At 31.4% G+C, this 24,899-nt stretch overlaps 1 protein-coding gene across 6 annotated transcripts in view; it reads right to left on the bottom strand.

The window, feature by feature from the left end:
• CNTLN (centlein) overlaps positions 1–24,899 on the bottom strand; it is a 269,734-nt gene that overhangs the window by 167,927 nt on the left and 76,908 nt on the right. For all 6 annotated transcript variants that reach the window (XM_023533714.1, XM_011365337.2, XM_023533712.1 and 3 more), the window contains exons 6-8: positions 15,909–16,042; positions 8,367–8,529; positions 2,194–2,388 (exon numbers count right to left, since the gene is read on the bottom strand). In XM_023533714.1, coding sequence (XP_023389482.1) covers positions 2,194–2,388; positions 8,367–8,529; positions 15,909–16,042 — 492 coding nt within the window. The remainder of the gene's footprint in view (positions 1–2,193; positions 2,389–8,366; positions 8,530–15,908; positions 16,043–24,899) is intronic.

Raw genomic sequence — 24,899 nt, 5'->3', positions numbered from 1 at the left:
AGAAAAATCAATTAATAAAAATGGATCCTTATCTTATTCCACACACAAAACACAATTCCAAATTAATTATGATATAAATGACATGAGCAAAGCTTTAAATCTTTTTAAGGAAAAATGAGGTGCAAATATTTCTATCTTTGGGATAGAGAAGGATTTTTTTTAATAAGATACCAAAGCATTAACTATAAAATATTAATTTGTCTAATTAAAAATTTCTGTTCATCTAATGATACCTTAATGAAAATGAAAAGATTCACAGTGAGGTAAGATATTTGCCATACCTTTAACTACTAGAGATTAATATCAAGAACATAAAAAAACTTTTACAAATAAATTTTAAAAATCCAATAGAAGAATCGATAAAAGACATAAATAGACATTTTGAAGGAGGGCTAGTAATCATTTGAAGATATGCTTAATCAGTGATTTGCACATGAAGATCAAAATAAAATTATTTTATATTAATTCAATCATCAACAAAGAAGTCTGACAATACCTATTGTTGAGGAGAATGAGAATCAATCAGATCTCATACATTGCTGGCAGGAATAAAATTGATTAAAACCACTTTGAAAAATAAGTTATCGGTATTTTGTGAAAGTAACATTTTAAATCCAGGACTTCCATTCCACAAAAATGCACGTACATGTATACCAAGAATCATGTACAAAAATGTCAATTGCACCATTATTCATAGCAGCAAAAAAAATAAAATAAAATAACCCAAATACTCATCTACAAATGAATGTTCAAGTAGTTATGATATCATCACATATAATATTTTAAATCAGTAAAAAAAATGATCCATTGTACCAAACAATGTAGATGAAATTTAATAACATAAATGATGAGCCAAAATTGCCAAATCCCAAAGCAGTAACACATGATACATTTGTATTAGTGACAAAAGTAGACAATATACTATTTTCTCATAAATTTGTATGTGATAAAACTTTTTAAAAAAATAATCAAAGCAATAAACAGTTTAGTGGTTAATTATGTCTGGTGAGAGAACCAGGGTACCAGATAACAGAGGAGCACAGAGGTAGATGTAAGTCATTAGGAATGTTATAGTCCTTTGATTAGTTGGTGGAACCAAGGGTGTTTATTATAATAAACAAACTAATTAAATAAAATAGACCGACACGTGTAATAATACTGTGTCATGATACAAATTTTATGATTAATCCAATTCTATGCACCTGATGTCCAAAAATGCAATATGATACAAATTTAAAAATTGCTGCGTTAAGGTTGAGGTGTTAGCAAAAGAAAATATGCAGGGTTCAAAAGTTACTGTTCTTCAATCAATAAACATTCGAGCATCTGATTACCTGTTCATGTTAATTTTAATTCTGAATTATATCAATAAATACTAAAATTTAAAGAAGTGCCGGGTGCTTAAAAACACTTAACTAATAGGAATAAGATTTTTTTTACACTCTATATATACTGCTGAAAGTTACCTTGAAGATTATCTAAAAAGAGGTACCGATGAACATTTACTATATGCCAAGCTCTGCATTTGACATGCATTGTCTCATTAATCCTCAAAGCTCTATGACATAGATACCATTAATATCGACATTTGTGAGAAAATAAGCTAAAAGGTTTAATAAATTTGTTCAAGTTCACGAACTTCAAAGGTAGAGCTATAATTTGATCCCAGATTTATTTGAATCCTGAACCTGCATATTAATCTATATGGTTATACTATCTCATTTAACAGCATAGGAAATAAGTAAAAAGGTCAACTAAACTGTCTAAAACCACACATCAAGGAAATGGCAGAATAGGGACTAAAAGGTATTAAGTACCATACACCAGGCATTTCGGCAAGTACTTTATGAGACTTCCTATACAATACTCTTTCCTTTCCATCATCTCATTTAAAAAGTCTCAAAATGGGCATGACCTATTAATTTTCTCTTCCTTAATATAAATTAGCAAACTATTTCATCACGACAACTACACCAGATATAATCTGTTTCTATATGCATTTCTATATGAATCATATTGTATAATATTCACTATACAGAGTATAAAATATAGCACAACACAAAACTATATGTAACAACTTACATTCTAATATTTGCAAATGTATTTAAATTTTTATGTTTTAGTAAATTGCAGATGATTTAATATATGGCAACATTTTTATAATGGGCAACATATTTATAAAACATCTCTCACCTGTTCTGAGTGCTCTGAATCACTTTGTTGAGGTAAAGGATACGGTGCTCCTTGTGATTCCTGAAGCTTTTCTTTTAATTTAGCATTTTCTTGCTCTTTTTGAAATAGCTGATCCTGAAGACTAACAACACTTTGCCGGAGCATAGCTTCACTTGATTTTGTGGTTTCAAAACAAATATGTAACTCATTGTAAAGCTGTTTCAAAAAATATATCCAAATTTATTAATAATCAATAAAAGTTATGTCTATACACATGTATCAGGACTGTATATGACATAGTCCTTATCATATACATATATGCACACACATACACATATGTATCAGGACTGTATATGACACAGTCCTCACACTCAAGTTATTTTAGTAGTCTAAGAAGGGAAATAAGACATAAACATGTGGAAAACTAAATGATATGATCAAATATAAATATAAAACTACAATTAATATTTAAAAAGCAATATATATTATTGGCTAGTATAATAAAAAAAGTGTGCTAAATTTTTAAGAAGGATGAAAACACTTTAAGAAATATATGAATCTCAGAGAGCATCATAAAAAATTGAACCATGATGGTATTATAGGAATTGAATGAAAACAAAGTCATTCTAAAAATGATAAAATGTCAAAAAATTTTTAAAAATAAGCACAGTGATAGGAAAGGACAGCAAGGAAGCATAAGATATGTCAGCCTTATTGGACTTGATACATACATTTGAAATAAAAAAAGAAAAACTACGAGTCATTGGGAGTTCATTAAGGTTGACTTATATGTTCCCATTTAGGATAAATTAGCATCTACTGCTGCAGTAGGGGAGGACGAACAGAAATAGTAAGAAGAATAGTAAGAAGCAAAGTCAGGCAATAAGACTGTGGACAGGATGTAAAGACATCTGAATGCCAGATTAAGGAGGATGAACTTGTTCCTATAGACAACAGGGAATCATTGAAGACCTTAAACAGAATGATAAAATAGGAGCAATGTTTTGAAGGCATGATAGATAACTTTAATTTTTTTTAACTCAAGGCAACATGCATTAAATAAATTTAAAACAAAAGTTTATTAAAACCGAGGTACCATATGGCACAGAAATAGTATCATACAGAGATTCATATATAGTTAACAATGGTACTCCTTCAATACACATGAACTTATTTTCTGAAGAAAATTCTAACTTATGATTGTGATTTAATGAGACATAATTCAATTAAGGGTAACTAATTTACATAAAGAATCCATATGTATATTTGCTGATGACACTGAGAAAGTGACACAGAACTAAAATTTATGCTGTTTTTCCTTTATATATATAAGGCTAATAGTGTGATCTTATAACAAAAGCAAAATCTCCCATGGAAGAATCTCAAAATTATGTAGCTAATACAGCAGGTTTTTAGATGGGTAGAATCTTCCATTAGCTGGTCTTGCCTTGTGGGAAGAAACTTAATTACACAAAAGATGGTAGACTACTTTTCTATATGTATGCTATACTTTAATTTCTAAGTTTAAAATTAAAAAAGGCTTGTGAAACTTCTTTCCTAATGCTTTTTCTCATATATGTCGCCATAAAAACAAGACCCTCCAAACCACTCCTCCTTATTTTCTATAAGGGATTACAACTCTACTATCGTAGATACTTTAAATAATCCATTTCACTTTACAGTCAAAGTCTAAGCAATTTTTATTAAGGAAGGATTGCCTAAATGATTAATAAATAATTTTGGGACATAAATTTGTACTTTCCAATTACCTTCATACCAGGGAGTATGTCCAATGTCCTTTCCACAGCTGATATCATCAGATAGTCTAGGAGGGAAGAAACAGTAGGAACCTGACAGCTTTAAGGAACAATGAAGGGATCAGAGTGGGCTTATAGTAACCTACCTGTTGCTGCTTTCATGATTGAGCTCAAGGCAGAAAAGAGAAAAGCAAAATCTAGAGACAAGAGCTAACCTGACTATAGATATCTGAAGCTAGGATGAGTGAAGGTCTGCCCAATAGCATATGGAGTCAAACATTCAGTTTAGAGGTTATTTACCCACTTTCTCTTATTTGTACAGTTTTAGTACTAACCAGTTTTACCCCATCAGCACAAATTAATTTCTTTGGAAGAAAATAATAGAAAATAATATTATTAAAGAATTTATAGATTTTGAATCATATATCAGTAAAAAATACATGAATAAAAAGAATTTACAGATTTCAAATATTTGAAAAACTCATGAATGCTGGTAAGTATTAATAAAGAAAAACTCCTAATTTCCCCTCACATTGCCAGAGTTTCAGTAATGGTGATAGTGTGTGGTCAGGATTGAGAATCAATTTATTGGTCATTAGTGCCATGGGTATGGTATACTTTTATCTTGGATGTCATGACTTGGGTCTTCCTTTACAGATGTAAGATTCTTCTGGGCCTATTCATTCATGGGAAAAGGCTCTATATCAATATCTCTTTCCTTGTCTCTTTTCCTTTCCCTTCTTTCTTGCTTGCATAAAAATGAAGACCAACAGCAATCTTCTTGTGTTCTCTACTTTGCTATCTTCCAAGAAGTTTATGCAGTTGTATTCCTATTTAGAAGTCGCCCTGGTTTGATCTGAAATGACTGGATGGGTAACTCCAGACACTGAGGCAAACTCTCTGAAAATATCCATCCTTCCAGGCAGCAAGTGAAAAGAACTGAGAAAGCCCAGGACAGATGATGTATACCAGCCCTAGGAACTGGGACAAATGGTCTCTTATTCCTTAGTTTTATTCCAAATGTACATCTCTTACTTGCCTATTTTTTCTGATAGCTGATTGGGTTTCACTTATTTAATAGCAATAAGACCACACAGTTGTGAACTTAGAGTAAAGGAAGCAAAGACAGCCCTCTGGCCATTTTTAATTCTAGGCCCAGTACACCAATAAACTTGGCTAAAAAAGCCTTCAAGCAGTTAAGATTATTTTTATTTCTGAAGTATTTTGTAGTGATAAAGCCTCAGGATAATAAAATGTTTATTTCTCTAGGAGATGTTGCAAGGAGGCAAAGGTTTAGGATGTTCCAGTCCACTGGTTAGATACCATCTTATTCTCATTCCATTAATAACAGTAGAGTGAGTCAAAAAAAGTTCTCAAGTGAGTAAATTAGGTAATATAATAAAATATTCATCTGCACCGGTTTAAGCACCCTGAGTTAGTAACATTTTCCCTATTAGCAATCACAACTGCTTAGAGCAGTTTTCAGAGAGGCTCTTTTCTCTACTTTCTTTCCTCTAATAGTCCAAAAAACTGCAATAGACGAGACTCTTCTGCAAGATTCTGGCCTATAAACATTTAATCATACATTCCCTAATATACTTAAGAAATCATCATTATAATTCATAAGTAATTTATTATGCTTATTATTCTTCATGTTGTAGAAACTAAAGTTAAAAATGGTTAAGAGGATCTCCAAGGGACAGAAAGCAAGTTATCTCCAGAAATAGGACCTCAAACCCCAAGTCCTTTAATTTTGAGGGGCTTAGACTGCAGTACTCTTTTTCCCATATTTTTATTATTGTTGAAGAATGATATATTTCATTTACCTTAAAAATTTTGATAATGTATATGCTCTGTGACCCAATGACTAATTTGTTTAAAATGTAAAATTTCCATATTTAGTGAGTAAGTATACTCTTTGCTACTCTAATTGAGACGAAAATTCTACAGGTGAAAATTATATCTGTTTATAGTAGAAAAATGAGAAGGAAAAACTCTGATTTAGCATGCAGTTTAAACTAAAAGTATGTATAACCTAACTCCTTATTTTCCCGGATTGATATTAGCTCGTGTCATGTAATTATCATTAAATAGAATAAAAGATGATAAAATACATATTTAGTACCCTAAACATGTTAGATGGTCTAGAAATCATAACTACTGATACAATTCCCATCTATATTTAAATCACACACATGTATATAAATGACATGCAAAGGTAGAAAAATTATTAAAACTTATATAAATGGCTATATACTCAGAAGAAGAAAACACACTAGCTTATTTTTATTTCTCTTCAGAGTTTCTCTTCCACAGGAGCACTGTACATTATCTGTTAGGTAATTTTATTTATGAGACTAATAATTTGTTATGGAGTCTTCTGGGAAAATATGCCACATCTCTTTTCTGTGCTCAAAATTCTTTTCAGTTTTCTCTCTTCACCTTTGTCTCCCCTCTTTATTCCCCTCATCCCACTGTGGCCAACTGTTTGTTTTTTTTTTTTTTAACCTCTTCAGATAATGAAATGGATACTATGATATAAATCAACTTAATAAATGGGAGAAAAAAAGGGGAAATGGGAAGAAAAAAAGTGAAGAGAAGTGAACTAAAAGAAAGAGAGGAAACAAAGAAGCTCCATTATAAAAAAATAAATTAAGAGCTAACTCTTAAAGAACTAAGCTAAGTAAGAATTGGAGGTGAATTATATTTATGTAATATTTTATTTATTTTATTAATACTAGTATTAATGGAATATTTTTTTTAATTCGCCTGAGTCTTAAAGCTAGGCCACAATTATCATTTGTAAACAATAAAATTAATTTATGTGAAAATATATTTGAAAATCTTAATTTTTAAGTAAACAATTTCATCTCATTAAAGCATGGACTATTAGATTATTCAAATTTATTAGGAAATTTTTAGAAAAATATTTGTGGAAGAGGAATAAGGGGAAGTATTAAGTAAAATATTCTAAGACTGGATGAATAATTTAATATAAATAAACACTGGAAGTCTGAATAGCAGCATACTGTTTATTTATGATAAATAAAACAGTATGATCATCCTCAAATTTAAAAATCCTGAACTCTACAACTAATGTATTTTCTGGGAAAAAAGAAAAACAAGTATAAAATATCTGCAGGTCAAAAAGTTAAAAGTTGTGATGCTATAGCAAAATAAAAGAAACCAAATTTGTAAAATCACTGGCTGAAGAATAATGATGGAGGCTCTTTTCACAGAGGATGGTAACATGTTATATTTGAATATAAATTGCCAGGGACTTTTAAGCAAAAATTAAGAAAAAAAAAGAAATTTTTGAGTTAAATAATAATTGAAAAAGGAAAAAACAGTCCAATAAGGTCCAGTTTTTCAAGTCATTTTAGCAATGGAGCCTGGTTTAGAAACAAAAGCATAATGAGCAATCCCACCATATGAAACAAAAAGTGGAGCTCCTCTATTTGAAGTGGAGAAGATAGGTGCTACACTTCTGCATCGTATCATCCAAGTCCTAAAGAAAACTCAAAAGGACCACATAGAACAGAACACATAAAACCACTTTTTCAAAGCATCATTTAAAAATGTGTTTAAAATTTACTTAATAGTTATTTATTTCATGCTAATTATAGATATTAGGTTTTCATTGTGCTTTTTTTTTAGAAGTTTCAAAAGAAAAAAATCCCAGAATTACAAAATTGTATTACTTAACTTCTCAGCCTTGGTTGCCTCAACTATTACGAGTGAATAACATCAATCTCACAGGGTCGACCTATATAAGAACTTATTTCTATAAATAACTTAGTACACTATACATAACATACAGAATTCAATAAAAGTATTTTTTTTTAATTACTATCTGTAACTATTGTTGCTGAGTCAGTCAGCATACCTAAGCAGCCTTCATGAGTGACTCCTAAAACTATAAAATAAAATGACTACTCAAAGGAAACACACGAAATAAATAGAGAAAAATCCTTGGAAAATATTGATCCTGAAGACCTCATCAGCATACTCATTTGTGTTTGTGCAAATTTACCAATAAAATAAAACTCAATTTCTGTAATGAAAGACTGTTTTAGGTCATAAACTAGAATCATTCTTGATGAATAATTAAGGCTAATTCCATTCTCCAAATCCTTCCTGGCTTGAGGGCTACCATCCTAGTATGTTTCATAGTAGATATCAAAACTCCAATTTATCAAAACAATATCCTACAGAATAAAGCTGCATCTATATTTTAAATGTTTCACCTTTAACAGCCATAAAGAAAACACAAAATTTTAAACATTACCAAATTGAATATTTCATTTTTAATTTTGAAGAAACATATATAAAAGGGAGTAATAAAGAAATGTTGAAAATTGAAAAAATTTGAATTCTATATATTTTTATAAGTTCATACATGTAAATTTACATTTTTATGACAGAATAAAAGCATACTTTTTGATATGATATACTTTCAGCTGTGTGAACATCTTCCTGATTCCTCAGTACTTTCTGCGTGTCCATATTGAGAACTTGAAGCTGCTGGATCAGCTCTGCTTGCTGTGCTGTATGTGCACTGTTCTGTTTGTAAAGATTCTGCAATTCTTGTAGCTCCTTCCTGTGCAAAGCAAGCAATAAATAGAGAGAAGCACGAATAAAGATCATCTCAGTTAAATAATTGTGTTCATCTAAGGTTATAGATTGGCTTCCAATTTTTTCAACTATTGTTTTTACCAAAGGCAAAAATTTTAATAAAAGAAATAATATATAAAGTATTTAATATTTATCACATATACCTAGGAAGTATTGATATACCTACTATGACTTTCAAAGCCAAAAACTTATCAATTTTCTTTTACAGCTTGATGGTAATAAAAACCCTGGATATACAGACATAGTACCACCTTCTTATTGAAATTAACTTACACTTCAGCTCCAAGAACTGATAAACACTAATGCCAACAATAGTTATCAGACACTTCTGAATACAAAGTAAGTCAACCTTTCCTTGTATATTATACAGAAATTTAAATGTATTAAAAAAAGATTCCAGCATCCAGTAAAAAAACATCCCAATAGGCAAATGAAGTTTCAAACCAAAGTTTTTTAAAGCATCACCAGTTTCCAGTCTCAGGGCCTGGGCTTGAATTCCGTGACTCCTCTTATCTAGCTTGAAGAAAATGACGAGGCAAAGAAGTCGGAAGGAGAGCAACCAACATAAGGGGAAACCAGTCCTACCATCCTACCAAGGGTGAAATTGGCAAGTAGGAGGACAAATGAACTGGTGAGGAAATCTACGCCTCTGGGATAAAGGTTTCTAGATTCCTGTAGTAGTGAATCCTGTATGATACAGATCATATAAAAGTGGAAAATATTTTATGTATTCGATTTGAAGAGAAAGATATTAATAAAGATATATTTCACAGAAATACACTTTATAGTATATATTTTGGAAATTGTATGTTTTTAATGGAAACTTTACCTATCACTTCAAACCAATGACTCAGCCACATAAGATAATTCTTAAAAGAAAGAAGAAACAAAAGAAATATGCTGGCAATTGTCACAGATAGAGAGCATTAGTATGGGAGAAATGAATTCTCCTTTTTAGACGTTTAGAATATTAATGTTCTCTAAATCCAACAACCCTTGCACTCATACAGATACATGTACAGACACCATCTGTCTCAGTCCTTTCAGGCTGCTATAACAAAATATCACCGACTGAGTAACTTAAAAACAAAAGAAACTTATTTCTCATAATTCTGTAGGCTGGATGTTGGATCAGAGAGCAAACATAGTCGAGTGTGGGCCCTTTTGGGGGTCATAGACTTCTTTTTGTATCCTCATATAATGGAAGGCACTAAGGAGCTCTAAAAGGTTCTTTTATAAAGAACACGTATCTCTTTCATGAAGTCTCTAACCTCATAACAAAAGTACTGCCAAAAGGCCCCACCTCCGAATGCCATCACATCAAGCATTAGGATTTCAACATATGAATGTTGGGTGGACACAAACATTCAGACTATAGCACCATTTGTAACTATTCAAAAACCTGAAACTTGCAGAAAATAACAGTTCAAAAATGGGGAAGGGAAGAGAAGAGAATCAAGAATGGCACAAAACCTCAAGGAAATGTAATTCTCAAAGAGTAGGGGAGAAATGACCCATAGTAATAAAGCTTGCTGAGCACTGCTATTTTTCAAGAATAAAAATGGCAAGAATAATCAAAGGAGAAAAGCACTAGATGTAGAATAAAATTCTATCAGAGTATATAGTCAAGACATATGTTTGCCAGGAGAGCTAAGTAAATGTTGCATTTAGAAAAGGGACATGATGTAGATAAAAACATGTCTTTCAATATAATGTAAAACACAGCAAATTTATTTCTCCTCCGATGCTTAGAAGATCTTTGTTATTTCTTTACAAAGAGCAAAAATAGTAGCTGGCTTGCATTTAATAAAATATACATTTACTCAGAAGAAGCACACTCATGAGGGAGGCACTAGGAGATTAAAAATCAACAAAGGGAAAAGCATATTCTTAATTCTCATCTCATGCTATCTTCTGGGCATACTCTCAGTAAGTTCGATGGAAGCATAATCTAATACCATATAGATATGTTTTCTCTGTGTCTCTCTACACCACTCTGAAAAGTTGATACAATGGAATGTACACTAATGTTGCAAATATGAAACTTGGAATGAGGAAAGATCTAGACAAATTCAGTGTTTTCTAGTGGTCCAGATGTGTGTTTCATAAGCCTTCTTTGATACTTATTTTGATACTGACACTCAAAATAAGTATCAAAGAAGGCTTATGAAACACACATCTGGACCACTAGAAAACACTGAATTTGTCTAGATCTTTCCTCATTTGAAAATAAGTAAAGAAAAACTAGCAGGGCTTATTATAAAAGGGAGAATATTTAGAATTAAGGGGAAAAAATTTTATTGTGCATACTCAGAGGAAAAGAATACTTCTGAATAGGAGTTACTAAAGGAATTAGAAGGAAGGCCTAGAAAAAGTATGAAAAAAATCATACCTCTCTAAATTATTAATAGGAAGCCAAGATGTGAAGATGATCTTAATAAAATCTCTGTAAAAGCAGAGACATTTTTATTCACTGCTAAAGAGCACCTAGGACAATTCCTGTCTCTTATTAAATATTTTTTTGTTGTATTAGACATATCTAATGTGCTTTTTCAGATTCAGCCTCACCTGCCTCCTAGAGTCTCAGTTCTTTGTTCTGCCTCAGCCTATTAAATACCACTTCAGCCTATGAAATTCATACAGTTCATGTGGTTCCATCACTTGAGGTCAACGAGCTGCATGCCTAGCACATTTGTCTCCTTGCACCACTTCCAGATTAAGATAAAATGCTACTGCACAGGCATGATGATATAAGCAGCAAACTTTGGCCAAAGTAAGGTAAAACACAAGAAGAAACCAGACAGGTAACTTTTTTTTTCTTTTTCCATCTGATGGATTGCTGCAGGGCGTGACTTCTCTCTACAGTGAGTCCAGAATCAACCTGAATGGCTAATTCTGTGCACATGCTGTCTTTTCATAGCTCTTTGTCAAGCAGTATCCAGCACAATAATGCATTTCCTTTAATACTTTTTATGCTTTCCTGCCTCAGATTCTTCTTCTCTCACTTACTTTGCCTTGGAATTGAATTCCCCAAGCAAGAACATAATCCTTCACGCGGGCTCTGTTTTTTTGAATATGTGGGATAAGACAGTTGTTAAATGATGAAATGACACGAAATGAATGATGAAATGGATGAAGTGAAAAGAATGATGCCATACATAATAGCATTAAAATTCATAATAAAAGCAGTTATGAGGAAAATCAATTCTATGGAAAATAAAGTTAATTGGCAGGTTCGATCTTGAGAAGCTATCTCTAGACACGAATGAAAAAGGAAAGTCTGATGGAAAAGGAAAGTGGGTTGAGCTGAGAGAATGTTAAGAACAAGCAATGCTTTTTCTCATCTCAGGAAGAATCTTAAGTTCTGTTAAAAATATTGTGTTGCTGAAAGACAAACCAACGATCTTTAAGTTACAGCAATGCTATGTGGGCTATGGGATAATTTAGGAATATCCCTTTAGAGTTCAAGTTTGATAAAAAAACAAACAAACAAACAAACAAACAGCCTTACAGGGAAGATTTATTGCTTGTTCACATTACATGTTTACATGTGGCTTTCTTCTATTCTAAGATCCAAACTGGAGCAACAAACTGGATTAGGAATAAGCCACAAGAAATGCCAAAACCCTTAAAAGAAAGAACATAAAACATTTTGTAAGGAAACAAAGGTTCTGAAACAAATGGAATAGCATACCATACTCTAAGACATGAAGAACGACATTGTAAACATGTCAGTTCTTCTTAGAATTACTTACAAATTTGATGCTCTACTTAAGTACCCAACAAAAAATAAGCAAGTTTACTCTAAAGTTTATACAGAAAAATTAATAAGCAATAAATGCCCAGGAAAGCTAAAAGAAAAAAAAAAGAGCAATAATGGAGAATGAGCCACGTATTCTCTTATCCAATCTTCATCATCTCTGCTCTACTTTCTAGTACTCTAGCCTACGAGGCTAACCACTACAGACCACATTACACTGGATCCTTGTCCTCTGGGTCTGACTTTGATTACATGGAAGTGCTAGATGAAAAGAGGGTAAAGATGAAAGAAGTCAAGGATTTCTTTCCCTAGCTCCCTCTCTGCTGAGCCACAGTTGGCAGTTTCTCTGTTCCTCTAAGGATAATTATCCTTATTAGCCTTTCCCAGGGCTAGACTTCTCACAGAGATTTGATAACAGCCTGCCCCTTCTGGTCTAGGGGTAGTAAGGGTTTCCTATTGTTAATAATATGAATCTCAATTCTATTTGGAGAGAACTGACATCTTTATCATATTGAGTTTTCCAAATCATGAACTTTGTATATCCCTGCACATATCAGACTTTTTATTTTTCTCAGTGTTTTATAGTTCCTTGTATAAATATAATACACACTTCTCATTATACTTATTCTTCATATTTTAGTCATATTTAAATTATATTATTTCTAAATCCATATCCTAACCTTTTCGGTGGCAAAAAAGTACAATTAAATTTTACACACTTACTTGTATCTACCAAGTGTGCTTAAACTCATTTATTAATTTAAACAATGTTTCTATAAATATTTTTAATTTTCGATTTGAATTAATCATATTATAGGCAAATCTAAGGCCTTTTTCCTTCATTTCTAGTTCTTATGTTTTTAAATTTTTACTTTTGCCTTACTAAATAGATGATATTTCTGACTATGTACAAGACATTTATTTGCAAAACTGTAGACATAATTTGAAGAAATAATTGTTTTATCATCATCCAAGCAAGTATAATTTATACTTGCTTCTGCTAAATGCCTGGGGACACCAGCAATCCAGATTTGTCAATCCAATTTCAGGATTCTGACTGTGATGATACTCCTAACCAAAATTATGACTGCATTGTCTTGAGCTCTATTTTTTCATTTTTTTATAGAAGATTTACAACTAATTTCTAAGAAAAATTCTAAACTCAATGGAAGGTGGGCTAATATTCATTTAGCCCATCCTCTACATAATCATAAAACCATTAACAATTAAGGCAAAAATTTTAGGTAACTTAATTGGCTAGATTTTTTCATTCAAGTTCCAGGTATATATTAAGTTACTCTGTATATATTACAGACATGTGTATTATTATAAATGTATTTATACACTTATTTATTTATACTCTAACTCAGGGTAAAAAGCATTTCACGTAGTTCATAATAACATTCCAAGCACAATGGGTTACATGAATTAAATATTCAATAAATATGCAAATGATAATGAATACCAAAGAAATAAACTCATAAAGAAATAAAGTTATGTTAACTACATTGTTTATCAAAAAGAAAAAGTATATTCAAATAAGAAAGTGCCTTGATCATGTATCCCACAATTATGGCTTTGTGTCTTTTGTACAACATACAAATTCAAGAAAGAGATGCTAGTATATCAAAACCACCACCGAACCACCCACTCGCAAGAAGTAAAAATGATGAAAGAAAGAAAATATGTAGTATATCCAATAGGTAATCTTTATTCAGACAACTCAGGAGAAACTGCAGATATTTCAACTACTATCCTATAATGAGGGTCTGTGTCAACGTCTTCTGATTCAAACTTACAACTCTGCTACTTCCTCATCCTCTATGAGTTCTTACTATAAAACTCGAAATTACATATGGTCCATTCTTATATCATTCTATAAGAAAATGTTCATAATTGGATATTATTGCCCTATTTGCTGTAGTTTATAGCTCTTACTACACTCTAAATTCATGTATACAAACACAGGGGCAAAAGTTAGTAGAAAACATAATTATTAAAACTTCATGCACTTAACACTGCATTATACCCTGGGATGAATCCCATGTTCTACCCAATAGCTTAGTACCATCATACTCTAAAAAGGAAAGGTCACCATTGGAATATTTTGTGCAGTTATAGGTGCCATATTTTAAGAAAAATATTGTTGATATAGATGCTGACATTATGGAATGTATTCAGAAAGGGAATCCCAAATAGTATAACATCTGTGAAATATATATATATGAAAAATGAGAAATAAGAGGAGTTTAATAAATTCATAAAAAATGTTATTGATAAAGTTATCTTCTATTATTTCAAGATCTGTGCTGTAGAACAGAGATTAGAGTACCTCTGAGATTCTCTAGATAAGGAACCAAAATAAATAAGTGGATAATATAAAAAGGCAAATTTCAACTCAATATATGAAACGATGTTCAAATTCAAATAATATAAAATTATAAGAACAGTCTTGAAAAGAACAAAGAAACATAAAGTAAAAGTATCAAGCAAAGACTAAAAGCTATATTATCTTATTGAAAAGAAGATAAGAATAAATAATTTTAAAATTTCATCTAAATCTAAGATTCTATTACTACTTAGAATTATCTGACTTCATCAAATTATTGACTTAAAAAAATAATTATAACATGAATAGATTAGCCAACCAGTCTATCATCTACAAAGTTTATACTTTTCCTCACCCCTGTGATAAAAAGTTTTTTAAACTATGTCAAAATGAATCTTTGCTTGGGTAACAGATTACTATATAAAATCCTACTCATATACATATGCACATATATGTGTGTATATATGTATCTCTTGCAATATGCTAAATATATAAATATATGAATATGTGATATTTATGTATTTATGACATATAAATACATTTTACACACACACATACTATATATAGTGGTAGCACCAGGGGATGAAATTGTGCTTATAGAGTTATATGATAAACTTTGTATGATTTATTTTAATTAAGTAAAAAAACTATACATACATATATATGGGTATGTATGCATATACACATGACGTAATATATATATGTATATGTTTATATATTTATTATTTGTTCTAATGCTATTTTCTGATAAAGGTAATTATATATTAATAGATAGTTTAAAATCTTTCAAAATTCTTAAAAACACAAGTTTTTCAAGTAATCCCACTTTGAGTAGCACTACAATACTATTTTGATATTGACTTTCACAAACTAATACTACTTACGATATGATAAAATAAAAAGTCAAAATGGGTTTCTCATTATTTTTCATTGTCACAATAATGAATATTATATATAGCATATGGCTAGGAATTTTAAAAGGAAACAATAAATGAATGCATCATCCTTGTTAAAAATCGAAACAAGCCTCCTTGTTGAGCATGCTTTTCCCATTCCTGTGAAGCCCCTGGTTCTCTCCAGTAAACTATTTCCAGCTTGATGCATATAGTTCCGCATAGTTTCAATGCATAAACGTATGTACCCATCAATGATACACTGTTGTCATTTTGGGGTGTTAATAATAAACGTAAATGCTGCCATTCTGAACAATTAATGCTATTTCTATAATGTTAAATTAAAAATTGAATATACTTGCCTGACCAGAGTAATATCCATATCCTTCTGGATAAGTTCAGTCTGTTTGTTATTTAACTGTAATGACAGAGCATTATATTTACTCTGTGAAACTTCAATTTCTTTCCTTGCTTGGATTAAATTATCTTCAAAGGCCTAAAATTAAAATACAGATAAAAATCAAATATAATTAATATGAAATAAATAAATAAAAATGAGTCTGTTAGATTTAGCTAACTAGTCTACAAAATGACAGTAAAAATTAGTGTTTTAAATTTTAATTTTTGTTTTCATTTAATCAAAAAAATTTTAATGCAAACAATAACTTTTATATCAGTCACAGGTTACTCTTCTCAGAAACGACAGGAAGAAGAGGAAGAGGAAAGAAGAGGAAGAGGAAGAAGAAAAAAGGAAGAGAGGGAGGAATGGGAGGGAAAAGGAAGAGAGAGGGGAAGAGGGGAGGAAGCAAAAGATACAGAGAGAGGGAGAGGCAGAGAAGGAGGAAAAAAAGAAGAGAAAAAAAAATAACAAGTGTTAGCTGAGATAAGAGAAGTTGGAACCCTTGTACATTGCTAGAAGGACTGTAAAGTGGTGTGACCTGCATGGAAAACAGAAAACAATATGGGGTTCCTCAAAACATTAAAAATGGAACTACCATATAATTCAGCAATCCCATTTTTGAGTATATATTCAAAAAAATAGAAAGCAGGGTCTTGAAAGGATATTTGCATACCCATGTTCAGAGCAGCACTGCTCACAATAGCCAAGGTGTGGAATGTCAATTCAAATGTCAGATGAATAAATAAAATATATACATAAGAAACACAGTGCAGCCTTAAAAAGAAAAACAAATCCTGTTGTATGCTGCAACATGGATGAACCTTGAGGACATTATGGTAAATGAAATAAATTGGTCACAAAAGGACAATTACCATATGATTCCACCTATATGAGCTTTTAAGAGCAGTCAAATTCATAGATACACAAAGTAGAATGATGGTCACCAAGGGCTAGTGTTAGGGAACAATAAAGAATTATTATTAATGGGTACAGAGTTACAATTCTACGAGTTGAAAAAATTCTAGCGATCTCTTTCACAGCAGTGAAATATAAACAACACTACTGAACTGAACACATACAAATGGTTAATGTGGCAGATTTTATGTTACGTGTTTTTTACCACAATGAAAAAAAAGGAAAGACATTTTTGACATATGCAATAGCATAAATGTACCTTGAGATCATTACAAGAAGCCAAATAAACCAGCTACAAAAATGAAAATATGATTCTATTTATATGCGGTATCTAGAGTAGTCAAACTCATAGAAACAAAAAGTAGAATGGTGAATGTCAGGGGCTGTGCAGAGGGGAAAGTGAGGAGTTGTTTAATGATTGTAGTTTCATTTTTGGAAGATAAAGAAGTTCTGGAAATTGGTTGTGCAGCAATGTCAATATACTTTTTACTACTAAACTGTATACTTAAAATGGGAAAGATTGCGAATTTTATGTAATGTTTATTTTATCAAATTTTTTAAAAAGTAACCACACTACAAAGAAGCTCAGATTTAATTAAATCTGATGTGAAGCAATTTGTGTCCCAGGACATTGTCAAAAACAATAGAAAAATCAGTCAGCAATTTTTGGAGACCAACAGCTGTCAAAAACAATAGAAAAATCAGTCAGCAATTTTTGGAGACCAACACCAACAGTGACAGACATATTAATAGAAAAATCAAGAGAACAGTGAAAGTGAGCCCTGCTAAAATCACTATGAACCCAGGGTGAATGTGGACATGTTCAAGTCTGTGCTTTCTGAAAAGCAACATCAGAGGCTGTACACTGCAGGGGAAATAGACATTACTAAAATGGTTCAGCCAAACCACTAAACAACCAAACGAGCAAACATCAATGAGCCCTGGGGATGCAGCAATGAGGAATTGGTATCCAAACCTGCCACACTATATAATGTTAAATGTCCACTCTCAACAAAAAGTTAAAATGTGAAGAAACAGGACAGTATCATCCATAGAGAAGAGAGGAATCAGGCAACAGAAACTGCCACAAGAAGATCCAGATGTCAGACTTCACAAGGACTTCAAAACAGCCATTATAAATCTATTTAAATTTGTATTCTATTTGCTTAATATTTATTTAATATTCTTTTAATATTGAACATTAAAATTTTCTAAATTTAATATTTATTCTTAATTTATTCAAATTTAAATATATTTAAAGAAAACCATGCTTTAAAATCTACCATATCTTAAAAAATATAAAAAGTTAAAATGACAAGATCTCATCAATAAAATGACATAATTTTAAAACATCAAAATGGAAATTCTTGAGCTAAAACACACAATAATGAAAATGAAAAAAAAAACTCACTAGAGGAGCTCTCAACATTTAATATAAACTGACAGCAATAAAAACAACAAACTTGAAGATAAATCGATAAAAAGAATAATGAAAAATTTATAGCCTCAGAGAAATGTGGGATGCTACGAAATGCAACAACATAAGAATAACGGGACTACCAGGAGAGGCAAGAGTATAAAGAACAGAAAAAAATATTCAAAGAAATGGCTGAAAACTACCCGACAACACTGAAAAACATTATTCTACACATGCAAGAAGCTTAACAAACTCCAAGTAGTATCCACACAGAGATCCACAGACACATCATAGTAAAAATGTTGGAAGCCAAAGACAAGAAGAAATTCTTTGAAACCACAAGCAATGACTCATCATTTACAAGAGACCTCAGTAAGATTAACAAATGACTCTTCTTCAGAAATAATGGAGGACGGAAAGTGTAAGATACGATATTCAAAGTGTTCAAAGAAAAAAGTGTGCCAACACAAAATCCTATATCTAGGTAAAGCTATCATTTAAAAATGAATACAATGAGTGACATCAGCAAAATGGCAGAGTATGCAGCTCCAAGCATTCTTGCCCTGAAAGGAACACCAAAAAGCAAGCATAAATTGACAGAACCAATGACAGAAAAACCTTTGAATGTATTCAAAAGTTTAAGCAACCAAGCGAATGAACCAAGAAAAAAGCAACTTGAAAATGAGATGAAAGATTTGTGGAGTTTTTACTTGCCCTTCTCCACTTCCCTCCCCAGCACATTAGCCATGTTAAAGCCTGGGAATCTTAGAGCACAAAAGCTCTTTTAGTGGCAGTGGCCCATGTTCCTAGTAGGGGATCCTGGTTGCTGGTTTGGAAGGGAGCAGAACAGACTTTATTGGTAAATTATTATGTGTATCTGTTCTAACTTTTCTGGGAGCTACCTGAAGGAGTGATGCAAAGTAATTATCTCTGTTTGACCTAACCGGAAACACAGACTGGAAACATAAAGGATATGGCTCAAAATTACCACAAGGCAAACTAACAAACCATAAATCCCTGAGGCAAAAGACTATTGGTTGAGATACACAATAAAATACCTATGGGTGAGAGTACACACTGTGGGAGATTCTTTGGGTAATTAGGATAGTTAAAAAAATACTCATGCATATGGGAGACTTTAGAAAGCCATACACATGCTCAGGGAAAGATTCATGCTCAGAAAAGACCAGAGAAGACCCTATGTTTTCACCTTGGACTGACTTCTGGGTTCAGTGCAAATCTGGATAAGTACTGAAGAGCTGGCCCAGCACAGAGACGGAGATAGGAATTTGCTTCATGTCTGTGTTATTTTTTTGCTTTTATTTGTTTGTTTACTTTAGCTCTCAGCATTCAAGGAAAACTCTGTCACAACATGAGCTGAAAAAAGCTAAAGGATAGAGACTTCAATGACAACACGCAACAAGGAATAAAGTCTCTGAAAGACTATCTAAATGAAGAGACTACCATACTTTCAACAATGAAAAAAGCAGGAACTCCTCAGGAAGGGGCAGAATCTGATTTTCATAATTACCACATTATAACACTCAAATGCCCAAATTTCAACAACAACAAAAAATTACAAGGCATACAAGAAACAGGAAAGTGTAGATTATTTAAAGAATATGTATAAATTAACAGAAAGCATCCCTGTGTAACTCCAGTATCAGATTTACAAGGCAAAAACTTTATAACAACTGTCTTAAATATACTCAAGGAGCTAAAGAAAAATATAGAAAAAGAACTAAAGGAAATCAAGAAAATGTATAAACCAAAAGAGCATCAATAAAGATATAATAATTTTAAAAAGAATCAAACAAATTCTGGAGTTAAAAAGAACAACACAAAATATGAATAATTCACCAGAGGTTTCAACAACAAATATAATAAGGTAGAAGAAATAATCAGCAAACTAGAAGATAGAACAAGTAAAATTATTGAATCTGAAGAGTAGAAAGAAAAAATGATAAAGAAAAGTGAACATAGCCTATGAGAACAGTGGGACACCACTAATAAGACTAGCATATACATTATAGGAGTCTCAAAAGGAGGAAAGAGCACAGAAATAACATTTGAAAAATAATGACCCAAAACCTCCCAATTTTGATGAAAGATACACATCTAAAAATCCAAAGACTCAACAAACTCCAAGTACAATCAGTAGAAAGAAATCCATGTTGAGATACATTATAATCAAACTTTTGAAATTCAGCTAAAAACAAAGAGAATATTGAAAGTAACAATGGAGTAACTGGTCACATACAAGAGATCATTAATGAAAATATCAACTGATTTATCATCGAAAATGATGGAAGACAGAAAGAAGTATTATGACATATTTAATGTGCTAAAAGAACTGTCAACATTGAATTTTATACCCAGTAAAACTGTTGTTCAAAATTTCATAATTAAGGCACTCACAGATAAATGAAAGCTGAGGGAGTTCATTACTAGATCCGCCCTATGAGAAATGACAATCCCTCATATTGAAATGAAGAAATGCAAGACTAACTCAAAGCAGTATGAAGAAATAAAGACTCTAGTAAGGGTACTGTGTGGGCAATATAAAAGCCAACATTTTTGTATATTTGGTTTGTAATTCTACTTTTTATTTCCTGCATGACTTCAATGACAAGCACGTAAAAAATTATAAATCTTTCCTACAGGGCAGACAATTTATAAAGATGTAACTATGACAACAATAACATACGGTCAAAAGAAAGAACAATATAGGAGAAATTTTTTTGTATGCTGTATCACTTTAAATTATGTTGTTTTAAGTTTCTAATGAAAAAAATGTAAAATGTAATCCCCAAGCTAACCACAAAAAATATCAACACAATATACACAAGAAATGAGAAGAAAATCAAAATGTGCCATTACATAAAAGATAAACTAAACATGAAGAAAGAAAGTAACAGAAGCATTCAGAGACCAAAAGGAAATCTAATGAACATAAAGCAAACAAATAATAAAATGGCAGAGTTGGTCTTTCCTTACTAGTATTTACTTTAAATGTACATGGATTAAACTCTCCAATCAAAAGGCAGAAATTGACAGAATGGATAAAGAAAACATTATACAACAATATGTTGTTTAAAATGCACTTACTTTAGATCTAAAGAAACAAACAGATTGAAAAATTTAAAAATGGGAAAAGCTATTACATGAAAATAGCAACCCAAAAGAGAACTGAGGTAGATATTATAATACAGGACAAAATAACTTTTAAGTCAAAAACTGTTACAAGCGACAAAGGAGAACATTTTATATAGATACATGTATTGAAAAATCAATGCATCAAAAAGATATAACAACTATAGATATAATTGCTAGAACTTGGTAACATAAAGAAAACTGAACATTTTAAAAATATGTGGAAATCAAATAATACACTCTTAAATAACCAATAACTCAAAGAACAAATCACAAGAGAATTAGACAACATTCAGAGATGAATGAAAACAAAAACACAACATACTAAAACTTAGAGGATGCAGCAAATGCAATGCTCAGAGGGAAATTTTTAGCAGTAAATACGTACATTAAAAAGAAGACATATCTCGAAATCAATAATCTAATTTTATATCTTGAAAAAACAGGAAAAAAAATCAAAGTAAAGCCAAAGGGAGAAGGAAGAAAATAATAAAGAGTAGCATAAACACTTTAAAAAAAAAAAAAAAGGGAATAGCAAAACAATAGAGAATCAATTAAAGCAAAAGTTGACTCTTTGAAAAGACAACAAAATTAACAAACCTTTAGCCTGGCTTTAAAAAAAGGATTAAATAACTAAAACAAGAAATGAAAGTAAAGACACTACTACTAACCACAGAGAAAAATGGATTATTTGAAAATACCATAAACAATTTTAAAACCATCATAAAACCTACATGAAATAGACAAATTCCTAGAAACACACAAATTACTTAAACTGACTCAAGGAAAAGGAAAATATTAAATGAACAGGACAAACAGAGACTCATGGACATGGACAATAGACTAGTGGTTACCAGAGGGTAGAGGGGAAGGGAGCAGGAGGGAGGTAGATGGGGTAAAAGGGGTCAAATATGTGGTGACATTAAATAATTTTTAGAAAATAAAATAAATTTTTTTTAAATCACGAAGAAAAGAAAACATTGATAGACCTATAATAGTGAAGAGGTTTAATGAGTTGAATCAGAGGTTGAATCAAAACCTCCCAACATAGAATATTCCAGAACCAGATAGCTTCACTGGTGAATTCTACCAAATGTTTTAAAAGAATTAATACCAATTCTCAAATTCTTCCAAAAAAAAAAAAAAAAACCATAAGAAGAGGAAACACTACCTAACTCATTCTATAAGGCGAGCTTTATCCTGATATCAGAGCCATATAATGATATCCCAGCAATGTAAGGTCCATTCAACATTCAAAATCAAGTAATGTAATATACCATACCAACAGAATAAAAGACAAAAACCACATGATCATTTCAACAGATGCAGAAAAAGCATTTGCAAAATGCAACCCGTTCATGATCAAAAAAGACTCTCAACAAACTGCAAATAAAAGAGAACTTCCGTAATCTGATAAACACAAGGAAGTACCACTTATCCTCATCATACTACCAAACTGTTTAAAGGTTGTAGAGAAGCAGAATTGACATAAAAATTGAGAAAGAGTCTCAGAAATCAATTTTCTCAATAGCTTAGTCATTCCCTAATTGTGCACTAATTGATTTAATTTATTCCCTTAAATATCTGTAATGAATTGATTCAAAAAGACACATTTTTTCATAATCATGCATAATAATTATGCATACATACGAACACACATCCATCCTTACTATATTTTAATAGCTATATATATGTATGTACTTATGTTATATATTCTTTTTATGTGTGCAGACATATAGGGACTATCATAATTACTAGGACTAAAATTCATTTCTGACCTCTTCAACAAAATCTATGTTAAAAGATACAATATCCATTGACCATTGATGATTAAAATACTCAATAAAATAGGTATAGAAGGAAAAGTACCTCAACATAATAAAGGCCATACATGACAAACTCTCAGCTAATATAAGCAATGGAGAAAAACTGAAAGCTTTTCCTCTAAGATCAGGAACAATACAAGGATGCCCACTCTCACCACTATTATTCAACGTAGTACTGAAAGTCCTAGCCAGAGCAATCAGGCAAGAGAAAGAAATAAAAGACATCCAAACTGGGAATGAAGAAGTAAAATTGTCGTTTTTGCAGATGACATGATTCTCTATATAGAAAACCCTAAAGACTCCACCAAAAACTATTAGAAAATATAAACAAATACAGTAAAGTTGCAGGATACAAAATCAATGTATAAAAACCCATTGTGTTCCTATATACTAACAATGAAATTTCAGAAAAATTAAAAAAATCACTATTCCTTCTGCAATTGTAACAAAAAGAATAAAATACTTAGGAATAAACTTAAAGAATGTGAAGGACTTATACAATGAAAACTACAGGACATTATTAAAAGAAACTGAAAAAGACACAAAGAAATGAAAAAATATTCTATGTTCATGAACTGGAAAAATCGACATAGTTAAAATGGCCATATTACCGAAGCAACATAGAGATTTCATGCAACCCAATGGCATTTTCAAAAGAAATAGAAAAGAAATCATCAGATTTGTATCGAAGCATGAAAGACCCTGAATAGCGAAATCAATCCTGAGAAAAAAAGAACAAAGCTGGTGGCATCGCACTCTGACTTCAAATTATACTACAAAGCAACGATAATCAAAACAGCATGGTACTGGCAGAAAAACAAACACACAAATCAATGGAACAGAATTGAGAGCCCAAAAATAAACCCACATATATATATATGGGCAAATAATTTTCCACTAAGGAGCCAAAAACATACAATAGAGAAAAGGAAGCCTCTTCAATAAATGGTGCTGGGAAAATTAAAAAGCCACATGCAAAAGAATGAAACTACAAAATATTAACTCAAAATGGATCAAACATCTAAATATAAAACCTGAAATAATAAAATACATAGAAGAAAACAGGTACTAAATTTATGAACCTTGGTCTTTGGATTTTATAAATTTAACCTCACAGGCAAGGGGAGTAAAAACAAAAATAAATGAATGGGACTATATTGAACTAAAAAGCTTCTACACAGCAAAAGAATTCATCAACAAAACAAAAAGGCAACTGACGAAATAGGAAAAGATATTTGCAAACAACATCTCCGATAAGAGGCTAATATCCAAACTATACAAAAACTCATATAACTCAAAAAAAAAAATCCAATTAAAAAATGAGCAGAGGACCTGAACAGACACTTGTCCCAAGAAGACATACAAATGGCCCACAAATATATGAAAGGAAGCTCGACTTCACTAGCTATAAGAAAAAATGCAAATCAAAACCACAATGCAATACCACCTCACACTTGTTAGAATGTCTATTTATCAACAAGACAGTGTTGGAGAGGTAGTAGAGAAAAAGAAACTCTCATAAATTGTTTTGGAAATGTAAATTGGTACAGCAACTACAGAAAACAGTAGTGAGGTCCCTCAAAAAATTAAAAATAGAACTACCATATGACCCAGCAATCCCTCTTCTATGTATCTACCCCCA

The sequence above is a fragment of the Pteropus vampyrus genome, unplaced genomic scaffold (genome assembly GCF_000151845.1).
Source record: "Pteropus vampyrus isolate Shadow unplaced genomic scaffold, Pvam_2.0 Scaffold109, whole genome shotgun sequence".
NCBI classification, from domain to species: Eukaryota; Metazoa; Chordata; class Mammalia; order Chiroptera; family Pteropodidae; genus Pteropus; species Pteropus vampyrus.
Note: the sequence above shows the minus strand (reverse complement) of the source record. Positions and strands in the feature narration are given on the sequence as shown.